Here is a 27313-nt window from a genome sequence, read left to right on the forward strand (position 1 = left end):
TATACTAGTTTTCGCTCGCGGCTTCGCCTGCGGGTTAGGAGCGGGCGTCCACGGTATGAAGCTTGTTTCGTATAAAATTTCATCAAAATAGTGTCAGTGGCTTAGACGTGAAAGCATAACAAATAGACAGAGTTACTTTCGCATTTATAATAATAGTAGGAATTTCTACTAGAGTTCTATTAGAGTTGGTAAATAATACAATTAATATAATGTATAACGTTTCCATACAATAATTTGATAAATGATTACTTAAAAAGCTTAATTGAACATGAGCTTGAGATTACAATTTTGTATAAGAAAATACATATGACATTCAGACGTTTGCTGATATTCCGAATATTCTATTCGTGTTATTAATTTAGAGTTGCTGCTAATTGGCGTTTGTTTTAGTAGTTTTAGTATTTCATTTAAGTGTATACTATTTTTGCCTTAATAAAACAAAACAAAAAAAAAAACAATAGAAGGCTCACGGATAAATGGCCCAGATGACATTGGTCACCATGGCAACCATTATTAATCGTACTCACACAGCTGTTTCACAGTTAAAATATTACGATTTAATCAAATAGGTTCAATTAAAAATATTCCTAACACTTTTTAACTTTGTAAAAAGACAATTCATTGGTGTTTTTAAGAGTAATCGGAGGGGATACAACGGACGGATGCAGACCAGCCCGCACCGACGCACCGTGTAAAAATTATCGTTTGTGGGAAGCACAGGCAAGTCCGTAGCGGTGTGTCTGTTCCGCCGCGGGTCGGTAACACATGTGCGTCGTGAATTTAGTCGTTTTGGAATGAAAAACCATTTTTTTTCTTTCGAATCTTAGCCAACACAGACTGACACTCACCTTCGTCTTAGTGCGGTGCGTGGCTGTCCGTGGTCGTCGCCCGTGAATTATCCGCAGAACACACACCGTGGGAGGAACCTTAAAAGATTGAGTCTTAAGACGGTTTTGAACGAAGTTTTACTTCTTGAATGTTCCAATTACATGTAATAAAATGCTTTGACACCAGAGTTCCTCAGAAGTTAATTCGTAGAATATTCCGGATTTACTTTAATAATTTGTGGTATACTTAAAAAAAAGTGTGATTATGTATCTACAAGACAAGCGTGTTTCTATTCTTGATATGTGTAACCACATTAAGCGTATATCGCTGAATAAAAAGCAGTAATAAGGCCGAAAAAAGTACCAAACTTTTATGGAAGTCCCTACTTAACCAATGAAGACATAAAAAGCCCCTAAAGATTCCTACAAGGGCAATTATAGGAGTAAATTAGTCATTAGGGCGAATACGCACCGACACTCGGAAACGCTCGGGGCTACCACACTATAAATATATTTTATTATTAAATTTATCTGCTTTTATTACTATGGCAACAGTCATTGCGACTTTTACCTGACAGATGTTTTAAGTATTTTATACTAGAACGCGCAATGGATGCCGTATGTGTTGTAAGCTTCTTGTGTCGGTATTTTTTGGTAAGGGTGAGGTTTCATTTCGCCTAAGGGCTAAAGGGTATTAGTGAATGGTTAAGGGGCCTCGTGAAGACACATTTCCGTATATCCGTTTGTTTGTGAGAACGTTATTTAGGAAGTTTTGGCTAATTTATAAATTTAATTTATTATCTTCATATATTTTTTATTTAATTTATATATAATACATACATATTCGTTATTTGTATTGAATGTGTATAAATATGTGCCTTAAGTGTCTCTTTAGTTTAAAACCTAGCTAGTTGCACAACTCGAAATCCTGGGTTCAAGCCCTGGGTCGGACCAATAAAATGTTAATCGGTTTTTCTGCCCACGAATTCTCAGAAGCCCGGAGTATGTAAGTTGGTAATAGTTGGCTCTCACTTTCGGAAAGCACGTACAAGTATAGACGTAATAATGACATTCTACTTCGGCGTAATGCAGCCGATATGAATACGACTTTTGTTCTGAAGAAATCTATTACAGTTTATAACCTGGGCCCAAAAGGTTTAATAATTTAAATAATAAATGTTGCATTTCAACTTATATTTGATAATATTATGTATGTACGCAAAAAAACATAAAAGAATTTTCTAGGGATTGTGACGTACTGTTAACACTAGGAACAAGCATAAACTTATACTAATATTACCTAATAACACAGGGTAAGTTGCGGAATGTATACGCTTTTACAACAGGATCCCAGAAAACGTTCAAAAATATTCAATTGTGAGATTTAAAAGATTCGTTAATATTTATTAACACGTTTGTGTGCTAAGGATATTACAAAACCAATGACTTTTTAGATAAGTACACATCATGGGAATGAAACGATCACCGCCAGAAAAATATAACATAATTTTATTATTATATACAACTACCATTGTAAAAAAATTTTAATTTCCGAACAGATGGTAGATTTTTGACTATCAATAAGCAAATACCTAACACGCTTCTATATTGAATAAAGATTTTCGATTTAAACTTTGACTATATGAGCTCATTGATAATGAATGAAACAGTAATTTTCAGTAAAGGCATTTAAATATCTGCTGAGGAAAACATCGCCTTCTTAGGAAAACCCTTGGAGTTTATTCCAGCACGCTGCTTCATTCCGAGTTGGAAACTATCCTTCACCGTTGTAAGCATTTCAGAACGCATACATTTTTATTCTATTATATTGTAACAGCCTCTGAATGTCGTACAGTTGTGCTGAACCGTTCTGACTCTTTGATTAAAATCTTAATCCACCACGCTGCTCCAATGCAGGTTGGTGGATACACACGTAAAAGAATTTTAGTGAAATCAGACACATGCAGTTCTCACGATGTTTTCATTCCGAGCACGAGAAGAAACACCCAGACATTGTCCGGTAGTAAACTTCATCACTAAATCAGATTCATGGTTTCAATTCAATTGATCATCTACCATAATATCAATGAATTAAGTAAATAATGAATTATATAAAAGTTAAGGCAAAATAAAACGAATACAGAATAAACATAAACGATGTACAGACTTTTAGTCTATATATAATGGAATAGAAATAATTGAAATTGGAAACATTTAAATATATATCAGAGTCTAACGGTAAGTGGAGCAGAGAGAAATAAATAGCCAGTAACCAGTAACAGCCTGTGAATGTCCCACTGCTGGGCTAAGGAGAAGGTTTATAGGTATAATTAGCGTTGAGCTTGAGCTGACATGATATCGTGATCGTGGTCTAAATAATCTGTGGTACTCATTAGATTTGTGAAAAGATTTTACTTAGAATTTTAATACAAAATATAATATATTTAAAATATAATTATGTTGTTCTTATGTACTGTTAATCAATACTATTATTATAACGAGGTAAAGTTTGCGAGGTTGCTGTGCCCAACGAAGTTGGCACGGGTCAGCTTAATAAATAAATAATAAATACACTTATTGATTATGTTCTTCGATTTTGTTTTTGAATAAATTATTATAATTCATAAAATATTTATATTTTATTATATTCTACTATTCCTAAAGCCGAGATGGCCTTGTGGTAAGAACGCGTGAATCTTAACCGATGATCGTGGGTTCAAACCCGGGCAAGCACCACTGAATTTTCATGTGCTTAATTTGTGATTATAATTCATCTCGTGCTTTACGGTGAAGGAAAACATCGTGAGGAAACCTGCATGTGTCTAATTTCACTGAAATTCTGCCACATGTGAATTCTACCAACCCGCATTGGAGCAGCGTGGTTGAATAAGCTCCAAACCTTCTCCTCAAAAAGAGGAGAGGAGGCCTTTAGCCCAGCAGTGGGACATTCACAGGCTGTTACGGTTATTCCTAAGCAATTTGACATTCATTATATGTTTAAGTATCGGATCCAGTCATTTTTTTCATACCGGGTCCAACTATATTTTCAAACCATCCAGCAAGGAGGCCCAGCCGTTTAGGAGGAGTTTGGTGACAAACACACGTACAGAAGAATTATTTATATATTAAGAAGATGATAAGTATTAAGTGTACTGTTGATGTACATTTTGGAATTAAGTAAATAATGAAATGATTTACTACTGACCTGAGTTAACTCGTACTGTACTGATAGGAAAATTTGTCTGCGTTCTCAATTCTTATTCATCTGTCGAAACTATTTTTTCCTTTTTGGGTGTGTGAAAATTAATTAGGAATGCTATGTTTTTTTCTGTATCCCTGATAACATGTACGAAAAATTTCATGATGATCGGCCAATTTGTTAAGAAGTGTAAGCGTAACAAACAAATTCACTTTTGTATTTATAATATAACTAGTTAATCGTCTCGGCTTCGTGCGGGTTGATAAGAAAACTGTATTTTGGATAAGGATTTGCGTAAAATCTGTTCTTAGCGAGCGTCTTCGTCGAGAAAGAAGTAACTGTCACTTTCAAGTCAATCGGGCGGATAGTTTAGATATCGTGGTGAGTGGTATTTCGCTAATATATAGATTTGGAACTTAGGATTAGCTGGCTCACCCTTCAAACCGGAACACAGCAATACAAAGATATCGCTATTTTGCGGTAGAATTGACTAGCCATGAATATAACTTATATATTCAATTAACATAAGCCACATAATTTTACCTCTATATATGAAAAGTATCATTAATGCACATATGTATGTATGTATGTATGTACATATGTATAAATCGCATTAGTACAATGTCTTCGTAAGTAATATTATAAGTAACTTTTCATAGAAACGTATTAGCCTACAATATTATACGGCTAATATGTATTTTGGTATTGTGGTACACTTGTATGTCTACATATTGTGATGTCTCAGGATCATACCCCAGGTTGTACGGTCTTCCTTTTCTTTTATTGTATAAGGCATAATAACAAGTAGGCCACCTGATGGTAAGTGGTAACCAAATACTGGCACTGTGAGAAATATTAACGTTTCCTTACATCGCTCCGCTACCAACCTTGGGAGCCAAGATGTTATGTCCCTTGTGCCTGTAGTTACGCTGGCTGACTCACTCTTCAAACACAACAATACTAAGTATTGCTGTTTGGCGGTGAAATATCTGATGGGTGGATGGTACCTACTCAAATGGGCTTGCCCAAAGCCCTACCACCAAGTGAAGATCACCGTTAAATAGTTAATTAGTACAAAGTTGGGAAATCAAGTTAAAAAAAATCCTGTTTTAAAGTAAGTAAAGCCATTTGATCTACATTTCATCTCTACCCAGTTGAGTCGTATTTCGTCCCATCGTATGAGAGCGAGGCAATTAAGAGAGCATCTGTGCTTGCACACACTTGTGCACTTCAATGACAACTGCACAGTTGGCTAGTATTTGTTATTGAAATTTGTTTGTTTGTTGTTTTCGTTATGAACTGTGTCTATCTCATTTGCAATGATAAAACAATAACATATCTCTATCCCACTTTTATTGGCCCACGTTTGGGAAAGATATACTGAAACTGCATTAAGATGTTATTAAGTAAGCGATAAGTATGTATATAAATATAATAAAATATTTGTATTCATAATTGTAACTTTCTTAATTTTTTCCAAGTGTAGATCTTTTTGTAACTGGCTGTTTTTATATATTAAAACGATATTTATAAATTTAATTACAAAACAGGCAACTAATACCATTTAAAAAAAATAAAGAAAAAAGATTATTATAAAAAAAGACTGGCCACGCAGAAGGCCAATATTATTCTAAACCAGTTATAGAGTTCTTAATCTTTCAAATCACTCGAATTATATGATAATAATAAGAAGAAAAAAATAAAACAAATTTAAAAATAGAATGTTTTTAAAATATATGTATATATATAAATCCGTTACTTGTAACTGGCTGTTTTTATATATTAAAACGATATTTATAAATTTAATTACAAAACAGGCAACTAATACCATTTAAAAAAAATAAAGTAAATAGATTATTATAAAAAAGACTGGCCACGCAGAAGGCCAATATTATTCTAAACCAGTTATAGAGTTCTTAATCTTTCAAATAACTCGAATTATATGATAATAATAAAAAGAAAAAAATAAAACAAATTTAAAAATAGAATGTTTTTAAAATATATGTATATATAAATCCGTTACAGATGAAATAAAGCTTCAATACCGCATACCTCCAGTCCACAACATCGAAAGTACCAACCCTTAATTCTGTTAGATACTTACTATTACTGTACTTACTCTTACCGATCGATTACTTCTCAACAATTTCACTTTGCACCCTCGACACCCTTACGTACTTATTATAAGGGTCGGTTTACCGTAAAAGGGATGTCTTCATTAGAAAGGGACGGCTATATGGGGATGGTTGGTTATTTCGAGGGGTGGTCTTCGTATTGTGACGCCCCAAATTGTAAGGGTAGCTGCCAGTCATACGGGTGCCGTAGACACCGACGCATGTCCCTTAGTTACGGTACCTACCTGTCACGTCATCGTCGAAATAAAACGGTAGTTTTTTTTTAATTACGCGGTATGAACTGTTTGTGATATGGATTTTGATTAAATTTTTTTTTCGATATTAGTGTTGTGGATTGATTTATTGAAAAAGTGGAGATTATGAGGGATAACTGATTTCGGTTGAGAGGTAAGTTTTTTTTTTAATCGTTTTGAGAATTCATAAAAATATATCAAAAAAATATTTATTAATATTATTTTTCTATAATTTGATATCTTATTTTAAATTATGACAGATACACAATTAATATTTTATGTGGTATATTTTGAACGTACACTTAAAGATCAAAGTCAGTATTATAAAATGATTTATTTATTTTAAAAATTAAATATCAAATATGTAACTTTAATATATATTTACGGCCTTACTTATTAACGTGCTGTGTCTTCTTCTTGCAAATTTTAAATCAAAAATGATTGAAAGATATCAATGTTTAACTAAACAGCCGATTGCTTACGTTTATAAGTAATGCCGTTATATTCTAAGCAAAATGTTTATATATTATAATCAAATTCCAATGTCAATTAAACATTTATACTTATATTGAATTTATACTTATCTCGTAATTATACATTTATTATTTGAATGTTCCGACGATATGAACGCATTTAATGTATATTATAATTTATTTATTTGGTCCTCCAGCAGTTAATAACATACATACCTTATTATATATTAAGTATTATATAACATGCAACTAAAACCAATATAAAATTACTACTAAGAAGACAGTAAGTAAATTAAAACTACTTATTAAAAGATAAGAATCTAATGAATGAGTATGTGCGATAATTTATTAAGTTAATATAAAATATTATAATCCATGAAATTTTATACGTGTATTTATTAAATTTGTTAAATACAAATATTATGTTTATAACTATCTATCGCTTTAAGCGCTTACTTTGATATGTAGTATGTTCATTGATTTTAATAGAATAACCTTAAGAAAAGACGCCTGTATCTAAAAGATACAAGAAGATTCTTTCCTCTTCTTTTAAATGTTAAATCAATGAGCTAGAAAGAGATATATCAGTGCTAATCGCTCATAAGTATGGCCGTTAATATTTATGAAATGTATGTATATAATGTAAAGATTATGAGCCTTACTTATAAGCGTTGCTTAATAGCTCTTTGGCTTAGACTGATTTCTCTCTTTCCGTCATAATTGATTTGATATTTGAAAGAAGAAGACACAGCATTATTTATCTAATCACTCGCTAAACGTTTATAAGTAAGACGTTACTTATCTCTTTCTATCATCATTGATTTCACGTTCGAAAGAAGAAGGCAAAGCATTGCTTTTAAATAATTTTATCTAAACAACATTTTAAGTTAAACAGTATATTTGTTTAAGAGAGAGTTTACGCGCTAAATAAAAGTAAACATCCATCCGATTATAATCATTATTACTTGAGCTTCTTCTTAAGCTTCTTCTTGAGCCCGTTTAGTTAGGATTATCTGTAGTATGCAAAAGTAACTCTGTTTGCTTGTTACGCTTTCACGGCTGAATCACTACACCAATTTTGATGAAATTTTCTACAAAGCAAGCTTCAGCTTATTATTTATCATCAAGGGAAAAATAAATTGCAGATGAAGGGCTGTATACAAGTTTTTAAAAGATTTTCGTCACAAACTGAAATCTACGCGGAGGAAGCCGTTGGTTTAGCTAGTAAGGGTATATAACTTATTTCTATGACTTGAAGGAACCGCCAACCAATATATCTAATATAAAAGAGGCATGTGGTCAAGATTGTACGTGAAAGAAAAAGTGTAAGCTTGTGTAAAATATATATATCCACGGCAACCACGGTAGCCAATCTCAAAGAAGATTAGCCAACTGCGCTGGACATAATATAGTGCATAAGTGCGTGCGTAAATACAAGTGCACTCTCTATTCCCTCGTTTTCATATTTTGATGGGACGGCAATTCATACACGACTTGGAAGAGTTCAAGCGGCAAACGGCTTCACGTGTTTTCCGAGGCACAGGACATACACTTCCAGACTCCAGGCTGCTACTGCAAATTTTTGGAGAGAAACCTTCAATAACTTTTTATCTTACCGATCTGACCTTTGTTACATATAAATTATATGTAACAAAGTAAACTTAAAGAAAATAAATTGATTGAATTGAATGGATTGATCAATACTACATCACGAATGACAACGAATGTATGTTATCGTTCATTCCTAAAGTACGACTAATTTATCGTAATAACGTTGCATTCTCTTGTATTATCTCCTATTATATAACATATTACAAGTATAGTCTTGTTTAATATATAAGGCGTATAAACACTTATTATTCATAATAATAATAATATAATGTTTGAATGCGCTAATCTCTGGAACTACTAGTCGGGTTCGAAAAAATCTTCGTGCATTTGATAGCTCTATCCTTGAGAAATTTTATAGGCTATTCACCATCATGCTTCGGTCCACGGCGTTGGAGCAGAAACGATAATTGCTGTAAACGCGGACTAGTTAGTTTCAATATTTATTATTCAATATTACAAGAAACTATACAATTTAATTAAACAAATAGCTATCACCTACCACCAGCTTTATAGTTTTAGTACAAGTTTGTAACATTCGTCTGTTAACATTATTTGCTTGATGTTAGTAGAAATTGAGTAATGTTTGTTTGTATGAATAATTAAAAACGACTTTCGATAATTTGGTTTAGTTATGAGAACACGTGGAGTGAGCCAATATGACTACAGGCACAAGGGACCTCGAAGTTTCCAAGGTTTGTGGGCCTCATATTAAAAAATAAAAGCGGCGACATGGACGGAATTCTTATTTCTCTTTTTTACGTTCTATTCGAGGAAAAAATTGACTTTTGCACACCGTCGTCAATCGAACGTTATCCAGTAACAAGTATATATATATATATATATATATATATATATATATATATATATATATATATATATATGTGTATATGTATATATACATATACACATATATATTTAGTAGGCACACTAAAAATATACGTATTAAACGGTGGCATAAATAACATCCAAAGAAAAAAAACAACTCCTGATATGTATGTCGATTACAAGTGTACGTAACATTCACAAAGTATCGCGTCAACATAAAATAAAATAAAAAAATTATAGACCTATGCTTTCTTCATTAACACAATATGAAAAGAATATAACAAAAAACAAAAAACAACAGGATCTCAAAGCACTAACAACGGATTTTGATTATGGATTCGCTGACAAAAAGTTATCCATGAGCTTTTTTAAAAGTAATGGTATTAGATGTATATATGTAACTTGCGTTATATAACTTGCTCTTTTTGTTAATTGTAAATAGCACAGAATCCCTTAGGCCTTAATTACCAATTAAACTCTGTCACATGTTAATTTATATTTTCGTGTTATTAACTAATTTGAACACACTTATTTTAATTAATATCGCTTTGCTTAATTAGCCAAAGATTAGTTTATGTTCGGGGGTAATTTTTATAGTACAGTACAGTACAGTGACAGCCTGTTAATGTCCCACTGCTGGGCTAAGGCCTTTTCTCCTTTTTGAGGAGAAGGTTTGTAGCTTATTCCACCACGCTGTTGCGGGTTCGTAGAATACACATGTGGCAGAATTTCAAATGAAATTAGACACGTGCAGGTTTCCTTACGATGTCTTCCTTTACCGTCAAGCACGAGATGAATTATAAATACAAATTAAGCACATGAAAATTCAGTGGTGCTTGCTCGGGTGCCCACCACCCACGATCATCGGTTAAGATTCACGCGTTCTAACCACTAGGCCATCTCGGCTCTTAATTTTTATAAGTATATTAGTATACTCTTATTTGAATTTCGAAATACAATTATTAATGGTATTTATAGGGATGGATTGATGTAGTAACAGAATGTGAGTGTCCCACTGCTGAGCTAGATGAAGTGGAATTTATTCCAACAAGTTGATTCAATGCGGTTTGGAAACATTGATGCGTGTTTTGTTTCATCGTTAAGCATGAAATGCATTATAAAAAGTGGCCTGGCCCGGGTTTGAACTAACAGTCTTCGGGATAAACGTGTTTTAACCACTGGGCCTCTACACAATTACTCGATAGCTGATAATGATAACTAAAGTATTTAAAATGTTAAATAATATAAACGATTCCGGACGGAATCCCTTTATATAATAATTATATTTTAACTTACTACATATATATAAGAATATAATCTATTTTAATATATGATGTGACGTTTTGCTTGTATTGCTTAACTGAAAAAACTATTAAGCCAATATACATTAAATTTCCGGAGTAGGTTTGGGTATATAATATAATTACATTATAAACTAATTTATATTATATACTAAAATTTTCTACAATTGACTTGATAAGAGTGAATTTCATATTATTGTTATTTATAAATGATTTTTAAATTATTATAATATAGTAGTTTATTTTTTATTTATGTTTTACTTAAAATATAAATGTAATAATTAAATATCGATCATTTACTGATACAATAATGATTCGTTGAATGTCCGGTATAAGTTTGTAGAATACGTTTCGGTATTCGTAGAAACACGAAACGTTCCGCCTAAGGCTTCGCAGCTGGCAAATTATTTGCAATATCAGTGTCGAACACTTGAGATATGCCAGTGAGAAAGCAATATTTCGAATTTTCCGATACGACTGAAATACATATTAGAATATATTATTTGATATTTCGTTTTTAATTTAGGTTGTATTTAAAAAAAAATTCAACGGTAACTGTTTATAGACAGTAGTGATTAGACACCGATGCGTCAACAGCCTCCGGAACTAAGATGTTATTTCCATTGTGCCTTTAGTTATACGGACTCACTCACCTTTCAAACTGGAACGCATCAATACCAAGTATTTTTTATTTTATATATATATTTAATTAGCCAATGTTGTATATTAAGAAATAGTAGGTAGGGCTTTGTTGCAAGCTCCTCTGGGTAGATACCACCCACTTATCAGATATTCTACCGCAAAACAGCAGTACTTGGTATTGTTGTGTTCCGGTTTGAAGGGTGAGTGAGACAGTGTAATTACAGGCACAAGGGACATAACATCTTAGTTCCCAAGGTTGGTGGCGCATTGATTATAAGCGTTGGTAAGTAAGCGATGGTTAACATTTCTTACAAATATAACACATAGTCTTATTGCTTATATACAATATCGTAATAAAATATACATCAATTATAGGCTGACTTAACATTAAAAAAAACCTAATTGACGAAAAATAAAAACCAACATCTTTAACTTAAGTAACAAAAAAAAACTGAATTTTATATTTATAATATTATGTAATTATGATTATTGTATTTCTATTTGGCGCTAGAATATTTGATGAGTCTTAGTACCTTTTCAACTACCACCAGGCTTTATGTAGGATTTACAAGTTATTATATTATATACACGTTTGTTTCTTTGTCATGCTGTCTAAAGGCAAAGGCCTTCCAATATACATAATTACTGGCCACTAATAAAAATTGCCATTATTTATACAATGTAATATTAATATAAGAGCAATATAGATTAAAATAAAGGATAAAAGATAATAAAATGGTTGATTCCATTGTAACAGCACGCTTAATTACTAAATGAAGTTTTAACAGTTCCCCGCGAAATCGTAAAATATTACAAAGTCTAATTCAACCCTTTATGTTAAGATGTTCCGGCCGCCCATTACACCGTTGTCATTATTGATTTAGAAAGGTGATTAAAAAAAAAAAAACATAGTCAATGATAATAATTGAGCCCAATGCAAGTTTTTTTATTTTTATGCATATTTTAGTCATCGTTTTGGAGTGAAATAAAGAATATACAAAAATATATAATAATTAAATAATTGCAATGTGATATAACACATGTTTATAGGACCGTTCGCGGTCTGTCCTTAGTATTGCGCATTTATTTTAATGTACTGTTTAAGAGTGGAGCAGCTCTTAGAGACTTATTTCAATTTGGCATACTTAGAGCCTAAAATGTACTTCTTATTTTTTTATTTAAAAGAAGAAATGGCCCAGTGGTAAGAACGCGTGAATCTTTACCGATGATCGTGGGTTCAAACCCGGGCAAGCACCACTGAATTTTCATGTGCTTAAAAATTTGTGATTATAATTCATTTCGTGCTTGACGGTGAAGGAAAACATCGTGAGGAAACTTGCATGTGTCTAATTTCACTGAAATTCTGCCACATGTGTATTCCACCCACCCGCATTGGAGCAGCGTGGTGGAATAAGCTCCAAACCTACTCCTTAAAAAAGGAGAGGAGGCCTTAGCCCAGCACGGGGACATTCACAGGTTACTGTACTGTATTTTTTATTTACTTATCTAATTTTATACATTACAGTTGTATTGTTTTACTTATTACATTGTATTTCAATAAATTTTCAGTACGAATGTGATATATCGTAAAGTGAGACGCGATATTGACTATATTAATTGTAACGTTTATAATCATCAAAAAAGCGTATCACAGTACGTTAAGTTGCTAATTTCTGTCACGAGTGAGATACGAAGTGAGTTCTTACAGAATAACGTTGTTGTTTTTTTTTTTTAATATACGTGAAATTATCAGAATTTTTGTATTTCATGTTCAGATTCGAAATCGGTGTCTGAAATTAAATTTCACGCGTTTTATTAACTTCGGTTACCTTATTGGGTATATATTAATTATTATAACAACTCGTTTAACGGTGTGACGCGAGGACGTGACAGTTCGATTAGCATTCGAGGGTTAGAGCGTCGTAAAGTTACGGGTTAGATGTTATCGGCAAGTGGCCATCTGTCAAGACGCAATCTTGTTGAGTTACGGCCTTTACGTTTATTAATTAGTCCGACTTTACAACATTTCATACATTTGAAAGGACACTCCTATTTGTATATAAACTAATACGTGCTTGAAAATTACCTATTATTGTTATATAGCATAAAGTACATAAGAGACTTCTACAACACACAGAGCAGCCGTTTCTACTCATACAAAAATTGTCATGAGCGGAAATCAAACTCGCGTTTGTAAGAAATAAGCTTTCTGTAAATGGCACTTCTGGACTGAGCCAGTTGTATTAAGCAATTTGAGGGTGCTCACCATGAATGTAGTTGGTGCGTGAAGATTTCCTTACGGTGTTTTCCTTCACATGTAGGCGTGATTGAAAAAAAAAATATACGTGAAATTTTAATACTGCAGTTTAAACGCGTGTGTTTTGATTTTCTGCTGGGGAAGTAGAAAAGAAGCAGAAGTTAAGTGATCTATAAAGTTTATAGATCACTGAGGTGAAATGTACCATTTATAAATATATATACAGAACCTTGAATATATAATACCATAGACATATAATTTAAAATTATAAAAGAACATAAATAATAATTTATACAATGAAAAAGAAATAGTCTGTTGTCGGTTAAATTACAAAAGTATCGAATATCTGGCTTCAATTAAATCTTATATCAAATATTTTGACACCAGATTAAAAAAGCATCAAACGGTTATAATTAAAAATTATAAAAAAAAATCGATTTGAAAATTTAATCGCGCGATAAAAATCGTTTAAAAAGTATCAATTACATACTTCACACTCCACCGAATATTTGGGTATCAATTTAGAAATACCACGATATCATATTACTAACGAAATAAAACATCCCTTATTTATAATCTGTGGCTGTCACTTGGTAATGTTTCAATGTTTGGTAAAGTCATCTCTAATTAAGAGATTCGGCTTAATCTGTGAACGCACAATGCTGACAATTTATATCGGACAACAATTATAACATTTTCAATGACCATAATTTCAGGCACAAGGGACATAATATCTTAGTTTTCAAGGTTGGTGATGTAAGTTAACATTTCTTACAATGCCAATGTCTATGGGCGTTGGTGACTTACCATCAGGTGGCCCATAGGCTCGTCCGCCTTCCTATTCTATAAAAAAAGGCCAGCTATTTGTATTAGTGCATATGTATTATACTGCGTAAGTCTATGTGCAAACAATTATGTACTCTATAATTAGTTACTGAGAATAAATTATCCGATAGGACGGCAATCCGTCACTACCAGAGTGTTCAGGCGCAGGACAAACAGATTTACGTGATTTCTTCCAGGAAACCGAGATGGCTTAGTGGTAAGAACGCGTGATCGACGCGTGACCGGTGATCGTGGGTTTAAAACCGGGCAAGCACCACTGAATTTTCATGTCCTAAATTTGTTATTATAATTCATCTCGTGCTTGACGGTGAACGAAAACATCGTGAGAGAACCAGCATGTGTCGAATTTTGCCACATTTGTATTGCAGTGTGGTGGAATAAGCTCCAACCTTTTTCTCAAAAAGGGAGAGGAGGCCTTAGCCCAGCAATGGGACATTCACAGGCTGTTACTGTACTGTACTGTTTCAGAAATATAACATTTTTATTTTGCCCAACCCGGGGTTGGAATGTAGGGTATGCAGCAAGTTACCAAACCGTATAAGTATTAAAGATCAGCTGATAGAGTCCCACTGGTTTACCCAGGATAACAGCACTCCAGCGAATTTCTACTAGTGTAGGTAGGTACTAGTTGCATTTGTAACGTAAATAAATTATCTTCAACAATGTATCGTCAATGGTACTTGATGTTTTCATAAACTACACGAAATTATTGGAAATCGAACCATACCCACTTATATAATAAAAATTCTGATTTATCTTTGTCGATTCGAATAATATTAACTGGAATATACACAAATAAAAATTAAAAATAGCAACTGTTCAAACCATGTGGAATGATGGCAAGCAGCTAGCAGTATGTCCCGCTTTAAATCCCAATTACGGTCTTGTGGGTGAAAACTGAAGCTATTTGAGGCAATGTAAATAATGCTTAGTAACCAGAATATACTATAGAGAATTGTTTCTTAAATTTAACAATAATCATGACACATTAAAAATATACTTTATTTCGAGTAGTCTTTTTAGGTCTTTTAAGTATTGCTGTTTGGCGGTAGGAAATGTGATGAGTGGGAGCTACCTTCCCTGAAGGGCTTACACAAAGCACCATCAAGTAAACTATTTGCGCCAACTTTTCTACTACTACTATATACTAACACCTTGTGAATTCTCCACACAGGGGCATAGAATTCCTCGCGTATTAAGGAAAATCTGTATTATATAAGCTACAGAATTTCATGAAAAATTCCGTATCTAAACAAAAAATAAATAACTAATCGCTTGCTCGGATTTGAAACATCTCGAGGCCTATCAACTGAACCATCGTTGCAAATGTATAATTATATAAATAAAAGTAATATCCTTTAATCGTTTCATACTTATTCGAAAACATTTCACAACTCCGTATTTCAATTTAACATTTTTCATCCACGATATATTTTACATCGACAATTTAAGCGAAATGTCCGTTCAAATACACATGTTTAAAATACCAAAAGTGGCAATCGAACGCTTTCCCAATGAAAAGCGTGTTTCGACGAATATTACTGTGGATGTACGTATCAAAATTCGAATCTACCGCCCTTGTTTAAATTACAACTATTACATTAATTTGTGTGAAGCCTTTACCGGACTTTTAACGGATTGAATCGTAAATCGTAAAATGCTGGTTTTTTGCGGTTCGTTTCGGTTTTTTTTTTAAGTTTTCATGGCCCAGATTTGAGTTGTTTTCTTGTACATTGCATTGAATACGTCTTAAAATTTCTACTTAAGATTTATGGTTTTTGTGTTGGATTTATTTTACTGGTTTGTGTAGAATTTAGTTAAAATAATCGGCTCGGTTATCTTTTTTTTTTCGGAAGTCTGTGTAGCGTATCATCTTTGCCTAAAATCGTTCTGTAAGGAATAATAGTCAGTCCTTATCAATGTGCTGAAAACCATACGATCTAAGATGTTATATCCTTGGTGCTTATAATTTTACTGGCTTACTCACTAGACATTAAATATGGCAATACAAAGTATATATATTTGATGGTCCTATGCATACAGATGATAACGATTCAAAAAATGTCTTACGTAATCTGCATAATGGCATCATAAAAAGCTATTGATTCAATTAAAAAAATATAGGATTCAGATAAAAATTGATTTAGTACATATATAATTGCATCATTTTTTTGTTTATTTTTAGGTATTCCATATCGAAGCTATATATACGATATTATTATTTTTACATAATTTTGACTACCTCATTAGCCTAGTGGCTAGCTTAAAACGCAGGTCCTAATACCAGCTGGGAGACTGGAAATTTGCATATACTTCCATGTCTCGGAAAACACGTTAAGACATTCGTCTATTGGAATAGTATTTGTGTTTGCGCACAATCTTATAATATCTCTTGCTTGCTTGCTTGTGCAGTTGGCGAGTCTTCCCCTCCGACTACAGTGACAGATGTCAGAAGACATTATCTATCTATATATATATATAGAGTGGAGACCGCGAATCGGCAAGCGCAGCGTAGGGCGCCCTCCAGCCAGGTGGACCGACGACCTTAAGAAGGTGGCGGGCACCAACTGGATGCGGAAGGCGGAGGACAGGGAGCTTTGGCGCACCTTGGGAGAGGCCTATGTTCAGCAGTGGACAACGATTGGCTGTTGATTGATTGATTGATTGATATATAATAATGAGACGGTTTTCTTGTAATAAATAAAAAAAAAAACAATAAATATAAAACCTATACCAGAATATGCAGCTCGTTTTGGAGAAAGTAGCTAAAATTCACAGTTTCGTCATCTCTATATTTCGACTATTCACGTGACAAGCGTGATTTCCATATTTTTGTTTTATATGAAGTGCAATTCCCTATTATAAAATTATAGTTCTAAATAAAGATCATATAACAATAATGTAATGTGTACTCATTGACCAAAAAGGGTAGCCATCTTAACTCGAGACGTTTAACTAATATATAATTCAGTAGCTTAAGTGCGTTATTGTTCTTAGCTTATTAGGGATGTCCCACGGGCACAGATTATATAAAGAGGATCCAGCCCCTCTCCGTGAATAAATAACAACAGCTGCTAAAAATATTATGCTTTTTAATGGATTTGTGTTTGTTTAAGATTTTTATGAGATAAGATTAATGTCATGACTTAGCGAACAAAGTGTGAGCGTCTTGGCATGACTACAATGTTGTAACTGCCTCGTTGGTCTAGTGGTTATAAGGCCGCAGATCCTAAGGTCCTCGTTTCAAGCCCCAGGTCGGGCCTGTAAATATATAATTAGGTTTTTCTGTCGAAAATTCTCAATAGCAGTCTGAAAATTCTACTCCCGTGCCCCAAAAAGCATGTAAGGCCGGACTGAACTCTTTCCTGTCCTGTCGGATTGCCGTCCTATCGGATTATGAGAGTGAGGGAATAGAGCGTGTACGTTATACTCGATTGCTTTACATATGCCGTCTGTTCCAATTGTTACTACCACTTTATTGGTTCCTCTAAAGGAGGATGATCTGATGATGTGCGGTATTGCTCTCGTTAATCTATGTTCCATTGCAATTTCAGACATTTGATCTTTATCCATATATTTTAATATGTGTTATATTTGAGATGGCTTATAAATATATAATGATTGCGCTGATAATAAGATATAAATCATTACAGAAATGAATATATTGTTGATTTATAAAAATTTAGGGGAAACAGATAACATTCCTTTTTTGAATTCAGTGTAAAAAAAATAATATATTTTACAGGTTACGACAAAACAATGCGCTGAGTTCCAAAATGGATTCCCCAGTTTCATCCCAAGACAACGACATCGAAGTGAACGTCGTATCCGGAGCGAGCAGCCCCGACATCCCATCCTCCCCATCTAGAAGAGACCAGAAGAGCCCATTTTATGATTTAAAGAAGGACAAAGAAGAGAAGGCCACTGGAAGTGCTCCCTACACGAGCTTCTCTATCAGTTCGATACTAAATCGCGCTGAACCTAGACGGGAATCGAATGTTCTGGAAGCAGCATTAGCCGCTAATCATTTCGGCACCGCGAACGATGCTATGCTATCAAGGTACGTTATATATATATCGAATATATATATATATTAAATTTTAATTGTAAATTAGTTATGAGGACATAGGAATTAATTCTGATAAGTATAATGCTGCAAGATTTATAGAAGTTTCTGGAAGGTATGACGTCATTTAATAAGATTAGATTAGATTTAAGAATTAGGATTGGAGGACACGTTTATTTAGAGTTTTTTTTAATTATTTAAGTCACATTTAAAATAGTCCCTCCCGATTCCCACCCGACGCAAAGCTACCCATAATGCAGGCCGCATTTCCGCGCTGTACGGCAATGGACAACCTCTGTGCCAAGTGGGACCCGGAGCGACTGTCAAATCCCCTCTCTCTAAGGCGACAGAGAATCTCCCTTATTAAAGTAAGGAAGTATATACAAATTAGTCATTATAAATGGCTAAGTCGTCCGAGTCCGAGAGAGAAGACCGATTTAAGAGTTTATTGCAATGTGCAGATGTTACGACTAAAATTAGCAGGTCCTGAGTTTAAGCCTCAGATCAGGCTTTGTAAAACCCAGTCTTGAAGTGGCTCCGTGCCTCGGAAAGCACTGTTACCGTACCATACTACAATAACAGTAGGTTTAGACTCCTAGTTCGTTTTTTTTAGTCTTTATTTAGAATGGCCGTCGTAACCAAACCGATCAAAGAACATCACTATGAATAAAAAAAAATTATAATCACGTTTATAGTATTATTAACTAATAACTCTCCCAACTTTAAATGTTATATTCAATATTTATATTTCTCTTCTATTAAGCGAATAACATAAATAGTAACTCATAGCCGTTTCGGCTATGAGTTACTTAACTAACTTAGCTTACTTGAAGAAGTATTAAAGTAAGCTATTAGTATTGAGCGGTTAAAAGTTTTGCAATTTATGGCATATTAAGATAATACATTCTACATTTTGTTAAAAAAAAAAATATTAAAGTTACTATTGTGCCTTACGATACGATGTTTGATGTTAATGTATTTATATATATTGTTATTTCGTGTAGTTTATACAATTATCTTAGAATAATAATAGACTTATTAAAAAAAAAAACAAAATATTTTAACTTAAAAAAAAAGTTTGTTTATTAAATATATTTTTTACTAGCGATTATTACAAAAATAAACTCAATTTTGTCTTTCGAATCGATATTCGGTTTGACATTTTTTTTTTTATATTTTTACACAGTGACAAATAAAAAATAATTTCGAATTTAGAACGTTCATTACATTTTTAATATCGAAATTATTTTATAACTTATTAATGAATCTATTCTATACTAACATTATAAATGCGAAAGTAACTTTGTCTGTTACGCTTTCACGGCTAAACCACTGAACCGATTTTGATAATATTTTGCATGAAGCAAGCTTGAACCTTAAGGAAGGATATAGGCTTAACTTATACCCGCTCCTCCCCCTTAAGACGTGGACGAAGCCGCGGGCGAAAACTAATATAGTATAAATGCTCGATGAATTTGTAACCTAGGTATTATCATCTGGTCATAGAGCATCTTACGATGATCGAATATGCTTCGCTTAGACTACTTGACTGCAAATAAACTATCAAAATTACTCATTGTACAATTTTTTGAGTCGGTAACTGGTCTGCTTCATTATCACGGTTAAATATAATTTGGTGATTGAAATACAATCAATCAATTACTATACATTTTAATTCTTTATAAAGATAGCAACATGTATTAAAAATATATTTTGATAAAAACAAACATAAATAGTTTTATAATTTTTAAATATATTTTCCACAGAGTATATAAAAATATAATGATTGAAGATTATTTAGCATATAAAGAAAAAAAAAATCATGTTTTCTCATTGAATTGTACATGGTAAACCATAATTGTTCATAAAAGTCCCGCTACTGGATAATGGGCTGAAGTAAGTAACGTTTGAAGCTACCGCGCTGACCCTGTTCGAGGTAAACATATGTCAGAATTTCATAGACACATACAGCCATATTATTCTGTCAAAACAAACTCAAAGCTCAGAGCAGAAACGGTCGTGAAATGTCAGAACGTGATATGCGACATTGACCATAATAGTCATACCATTTCAAGAATACACGCATCAAAATAGTATATCACTAAAAGTCGGTTGTCCAAATTTCCCGCTGAGCAATGAAGTGACTTCTTACAGAATTATGTTTCACGAGATGAATTACAATTTTTTTCAATTAATATTACAATTAACTATGTATTGACTATATTGCGTAAAGGTCATTGAACTCATTGGATTCAAGTTAATGTATTCTATCGCTTCGATCACACTTGCAAACCGATTCAGCTTGCTCAAGTTACAAGCTGTTTAATTGTGCTCGAACGAACTGATAGATTAAGCTTAGTTAAACGTCTAGCCGATTTAATCTTTGGTATTTAACTATTAATATCAGTGAGAAGTTCTAATTTATATTTTAATATTGTTAATTTGTAGACACTTTAAAAAAATATTTTTGTTTTACGATACAAACCGTAAAAATGCTTGCTTTTTTATATACTCTGTGGAATTCGAAGTTGTATATTATTAGTTTTAATTGTGGAATCTATATTTAAAAGGAATGGTTATATGTTTCACTTATGTATGTGTATTATACAATATCTATTTTATTATTTAAAATTATTCTAATAAAAATTATTATTAATTATTTGCGTTGTTATCGTGTTTGTAAAAATTTCATCGAGTAGTGCTGTTTAGTGGACGCGAAATAATAACGATGACAATGGCGTCATTCTTTGATAAATAACGTAAGTAAAACCGAAAAAAAAACGATAATAATTTAGTATTAACTTAAAATAGACTAATATTATTTAATACACAGGATGTATTCGGTACTCGCTCAAGCAACTCGCCCATTGAAACGTACACGATCGATTTGGTAGATTAAGCCGAGTGGCGACCGCGTTGGTCGGTCCGATCATGATCCGATGGTACACCACTACAACTTTACAACTAACTTCATACAAATCGCCCCTCAGTTAGTGGAGGGTTAATTATTTAAAGCGTTCGATTCGATTTTTAAATTTCGTTCAAATTTTAAATGTAACAGATAAAAAAATTATTATCAGATAAAATAGCTGATGTTTTTTTTTTAATTTAAGAACAAATAACGGTAATGCTTATAACGTTATAACGAATGCTAATTAAATTTAGTAATTTTTCGTTTCAAATAAATATAGCAAACCGAGATGGCCCAGTGGGAAGAACGCGTGAATCTTAACCGATGATCGTGGGTTCGAACCCGGGCCACCACTAAATTTTCATGTGCTTAATTTGTGATTATAATTTATCTCGTGCTTTACGGTGAAGGAAACCTGCATGTGTCTAATTTCACTGAAATTCTGCCACATTCACTTCTCCCCAAAAAGGGAGAGGAGGCCTTTAGCCCAGCAGTGGGACGTTCACAGTTACGGTACGGTTTACGGTATCTAACACATTAAATGTTTGTTAATATATAACATTTCTATAAAGGCGCATATACACTACACATCTCAACATTTTATGAAACAGGGTCTCCCGTCGCGTTTGTCTGTATGAACAGGATAAACTCAAAAACTACAGAACAAATTTTCATACGATTTTCGCCAATGAACGGAGCGATTTATGAGGAAGGTTTTGGTGTATAATTCATTGGTTTTGTGTAATTTTACTGAAATATAACGACGATTGTTGATGACGTTTGGAAAAACAACTGGGTGTCTTACTGACAAGCGTTGCGTTAGTTAGAAGTTTTATATATTACGATAAAAATGTTCTATTTAGGCAACTGGTTGTAGGGCTTTGTGCACGCTCGTCTGGGTAGGTACCACCCACTCATCAGATATTCTACCGCGAAACAGCAGTACTTGGTATTGTTGTGTTCCGGTTTGAAGGGTGCGTGAGCCCATGTAAATACAGGCACAAGGGACATAAAATCCTAAGTCCCAAGGTTGGTGGCGCATTGGCTATGTAAGAAATGGTTAACATTACTTACAATGGCAATGTCTATGGGCGTTGGTGACCACTTACATGGTGATCAGGTGGCCCATATGCTCCGCCTTCCTATTCTATAAAAAAAAACCTTTCTACGTGCGATCAAGTGAATAATATTATTAAGATAGTCTAAGAAACTATTATACTATACATATATTAATAACAGAACTTGAAGAATAATTATAATATTAAAATAATGTATCGTCGTTCCTTTATCTTTGGCTTTGTGCAAGACCGTCTGGGTCACTTATCACATACTCAACCATCACAGCAATGATTAGTATTTTGTGTTCCGGTTTGAAGGGTGAGTGAGTCAGTGTAGGCAGGCACAAGGGACATAACATCTTAGTTCCTAATGTTGGTAGCGCTTTGACGATGTAAGCAATGGTTAATATTTTTTACAGAGCCAATGTCTATCGGCGATGGTGACCATTTATCATCATCAGTCCCGTGTTCCTATTTTTAAAAAATACCTATTTTTGTTTATAAATACAACTATTATTTATCCTGCACCAAAATCAAATGCTTACTAAACGCTTTTATCAATAAGCCTAATCGGTCATTGCTTTTGCCTATTAAAAAAAACAGTTTAAAAATACATTATTGCCATATTGGATATCTTAATGCGTTAAAACTAAAGCTCTTACGACAGAATCCTCACACACACACACACACAAGGTATTCCAAGTGACGTGTAAGAAGTTCGTAATCTCCGTAACCCTCGTCGTATAAAAACAAACATACCATCCATTTAATCCGTATGAAACATCATTACCCCATCTAATCAAGGGTTACAAGTAGTTTCCCCTTTTATGGGGTAAAAACGGACCTTTTATCTAGGTAGAATCGCAGTTGGTTTACGCAGTGGCCGACATGACTACAAATTGGCCTTGTAAACAACTTGATGGAGGTTTGACGGTTTGTCTTGATTATTTAGATTGGCAACATCTCGTTAGTTTTATTTAGGATATACATACAGATAAAGAAACTGAATAATATAATCGTTTCGAAATTTTTAATATATTTTTATAGTCGAATGTGGCAACACAGACAGCATTCTCTGGTGGTAAATTTAACATATATAGGAACGTTTGTTGCTAAACGTTACAATTAGGGAGATAATGGATATCATACTTTATTGTTGATACGATTGCCATATTGGCATTGGCATTTTCTTTGAAAAATCTCGGTGTTTCATTTGCCGCAATAGTACCAGTGTTAGTAGTAGCGTAGTGTAATGCTGTTTCTGAAGTAGAAAATATTGATTATGATAGCATTTTAAAATAGACGGGTTATACTCAACCATAACAAAAACATAATCAAGTAATTTCATTTTAGTATTTAAGTGTCATTATTAAATAATTCTGATAAATTTAACATAAAAATTACTTAATAAAAATTTAAAATGAAATAATTCCGATTATTATAACAATTTACGAAAGCAAATTAACACAAATGAGAAACAATTATCATTAATTATATCACCGTCAATATAAATGGCAAGAATTAAACATTTAAAGTTAAAGAAAATTGTCTTCATTCCACCCTCAAGTCATAATTACGCCTACAGTGACGGCGGACATTTTGTTTAGCGTTGTAAACAATCTGTCATTGTTCGCGCCATTATTGTTGACGTAAACTTTTTTTTTTATAAAGCTTTACACTCTTGTCCTTTAGCGTTGTTTCAAATCAGCTAATTACGTAACTTAAGATGAAAAAGAAATTGATTAAAAGGATTAGGGTCATTATGTTTTTTATTTATGACGATTTTGTTTAGACTAACTTTATAAAGAGTTTCGAATATAAATGCTATTGATGTTAAGATGGATATTTTACAGGCCGCAGGGTAGTTTTTTTGTAAATAGCCGAATATTTAAAGGCTTTTAAGATGATCGAATAGCTTCAGGGATTTGTAAAAAAAAACATTCTGAATGTTTTTTAATTACGTTTCAGAAATATTGTCTTTGTCTTTATATTTATTGTAAGCAAGATTTTAATTAGTTTTTGTTGTATTATATTTATATTATATATGTTTATCCTTTGTTATTACGAGGTTTTGATATGGAAGCATAATATAATTGTCTTTGTTAGCTTTTTTTATATTTCCTTTAAAAGATGTTTTATGTCGCCTTTGTTGAAATACCATGAATCACACATTAAGCTCACATTCCCACTTATATATAAAGTAGAGCTACATATGATAGACTTATGAAATAAAATATAATACTAAAATCCCCGCATGGATGTATTTTCTTACCCCATAAATATAATGGAATCTTTTGATAAACACCCTTATTTAAACACCTAATAACAGAAAATATGCTGCACCCCAAATCTTGGTATCTTTAGGGTGAGTTACTTGCCCCTCTTAAGTATAAATAACTTAACGATTATTGTGGTACAAGTTATGGGATTAAGTTGGTTTGTAGTATATGTGGTATAAATTGTAAAATCAATAAAAAAAACACATATACATCCATATCTTAAATAACCAATTTTAAATATAATAAATACTTATAAGAGAAATTCCACTCATCACGAGATCTCCTAAACTATCCGCCCGATTGTCTTGAAATTTGTCACAGTTCCTGAAAGGATTTTACGCAAATCCTATCCAAAATACATCATTTTTAACATCTACCCGTGCGAAGACAATTAGCTTGTATTGAAATTAAACTCTGATAATTGACAAATGAACAAACATTTTCATGTCCGCTCCGCCTATGTCCTTAAACCAAAATATCTCAACTAAGTATATACAGAGGATAGGAACCCACTTTCTTATCCCTTAAGAGAATTTCAGATACCGTTTTTGTTTCTTACTGAATGCCTACATTTTTTTTCCTTTTTAAGATAATATTCTGTAAGCTGATATGGGATTAGTTGAAAGTCAGGTAAATATGAATTAATATTTAGTAATAATATTTTAAAAATATTTATACGTTCCTGGTACATTACTGACCGCCCGGCGTGGTAGGTGATACTTGCCTTTCACGCTGAAGGTTATGGGTTCGATTCCCACTAAGGATAGACATTTGTGTGCATGAACATGTCTGTTTGTCCTGAGTCTGGATGTAATTATCTATATAAGCATGTATTTACAATAGAAAACTAGTATATGTAGTATATCAGTTGTCTGGTTTCCATAGTACAAGTTCTGCTTAGTTTGGGATCAGATGCCCGTGTGTGAATAATGTCCCAGGATATTATATTATATAAAATGTTTTTATATTTCATCAATTAATAAATTAAGAACACTATGCATGCAGTGTTTGGTTTCAAATAGGTGTATTACAATGGTTCTGGTTTTAATTCGTGATTTATTATGATATAGTTTATGTAACATCCGCTAGAAAACCTTTTTTAAATAAATAAATAAAAATGAAGTTTATGTTAAGGAATTAATAATAAAATTAAAGTATATTACTTAATCTATATAAATATAATAGATTATAAAAAAGCCTGGTGTTATTATTTATTATATCTCATATAGATTACAAAAAAAGCCGAGATGGCCTAGTGGTTAGAACGCGTGCATCTTAACCGATGATCGTGGGTTCAAACCCGGGCAAGCACCACTGAATTATCATGTGCTTAATTTGTGTTTATAATTCTTCTCGTGCTTGACGGTGAAGGAAAACATCGTGAGGAAACCTGCATGTGTCTAATTTCATTGAAATTATGCCACATGTGTATTCTACCAACCCGCATTGGAGCAGCGTGGTAGAATAAGCTCCAAACCTTCTCCTCAAAAGGGAGAGGAGGCCTTAGCCCAGCAGTGGGACATTAACAGGCTGTTACTACTATATAGATTATAAATATATGTAATATTATAATTGTATCTAAGTTAATGATAAAGTATTTATTTCAGTTGTAAAAATAGGGATAACTCTTTTTAAGAGATCAACTTTTCCTATTAAGAATATCCTAATATATACTACAAACAAATGTTTGAAACAAAATGTTTATTATAATTTCTATTTTGATATCAACAATGCTGTTCACGAAATGAGGATAGCCTAGCTATGGGAAATTTAGGAGCTGTTATATTCAGTACTAGTTTTTGGGCGTCTGTTCTTGTGCCATTTGAAATCAATATAAATATATCACGATGGGTTATAACCTAACTCTTTGTAAGACACTAACATACTTAAACATTAATAATATACAAATATACAATTTTAACAATGTATACTCAATATAATAACGTCTAATTATATATAACATGTCAGAAAATAACCGAAAACAGTTTACAGACTTGTACACAATTGCTTTAAGATTTTTTTTTGAAGTAAAAAAATATGTTAATTCGTATTTGAGAGGTTAACGTGAGCAAAAAAAAAAATACATTAACAATCTCCCGGAATGTTTTATTAAAGGCTAGTATAGAGAATTAACTCGGCACGGCTTTACCACTGTACTGTGGAGAACTAAAAAACTAAGTGCTCTCATTGTACACTAACAACACGAGTAAAAAGGAAACGCTTACGAAGAGGTTCCAGAACACAAAGAGGTTTTAATATATGTCCCGTACAAAAGAATATAAAGCCTCCATGCATCTCTATTTCAAACATTAAAGTCTAAACCCATTGTGGAATCTATGAAGTCTTAGCGCTGAGTTTCAACGGATGTAACCGAAAATTCTAGATGCGGAATTAATGTTAGCGTATTCTTTTTTTAAATTTAAAAATGACTAAGAACGCTATACAGATAGACGATCTTAACTGGTCGGAGGTTCAAATCCATGCATTGCATGAATTGAGTGTGATGAGTTTTTATTAGCTTAATTAGTGTTTGATGAAGGTTAATTATAGTTTGTCCATTTAATATATAAGAATACTTAAAAGTAAATGCCTATAAATTTCCCACGGCTGGCCAAAAACCTTGTCTTATTTTTAGGAGAAGGTTTGTAGC

General features: G+C 32.8%; 1 protein-coding gene across 1 annotated transcript in view; it reads left to right on the forward strand.

The window, feature by feature from the left end:
- Positions 1–6354: 6354 nt before the first annotated feature.
- LOC126778228 (homeobox protein HMX3-B-like) overlaps positions 6355–27313 on the forward strand; it is a 30120-nt gene continuing 9161 nt past the window's right edge. Inside the window, exons 1-2 of the mRNA XM_050501709.1 lie at positions 6355–6548; positions 18095–18409. Of these exons, the coding sequence (XP_050357666.1) occupies positions 18126–18409 (284 nt within the window). The 5' untranslated portion in view covers positions 6355–6548; positions 18095–18125. The remainder of the gene's footprint in view (positions 6549–18094; positions 18410–27313) is intronic.

Source organism: Nymphalis io, chromosome 25, assembly GCF_905147045.1.
Source record: "Nymphalis io chromosome 25, ilAglIoxx1.1, whole genome shotgun sequence".
NCBI lineage: Eukaryota > Metazoa > Arthropoda > Insecta > Lepidoptera > Nymphalidae > Nymphalis > Nymphalis io.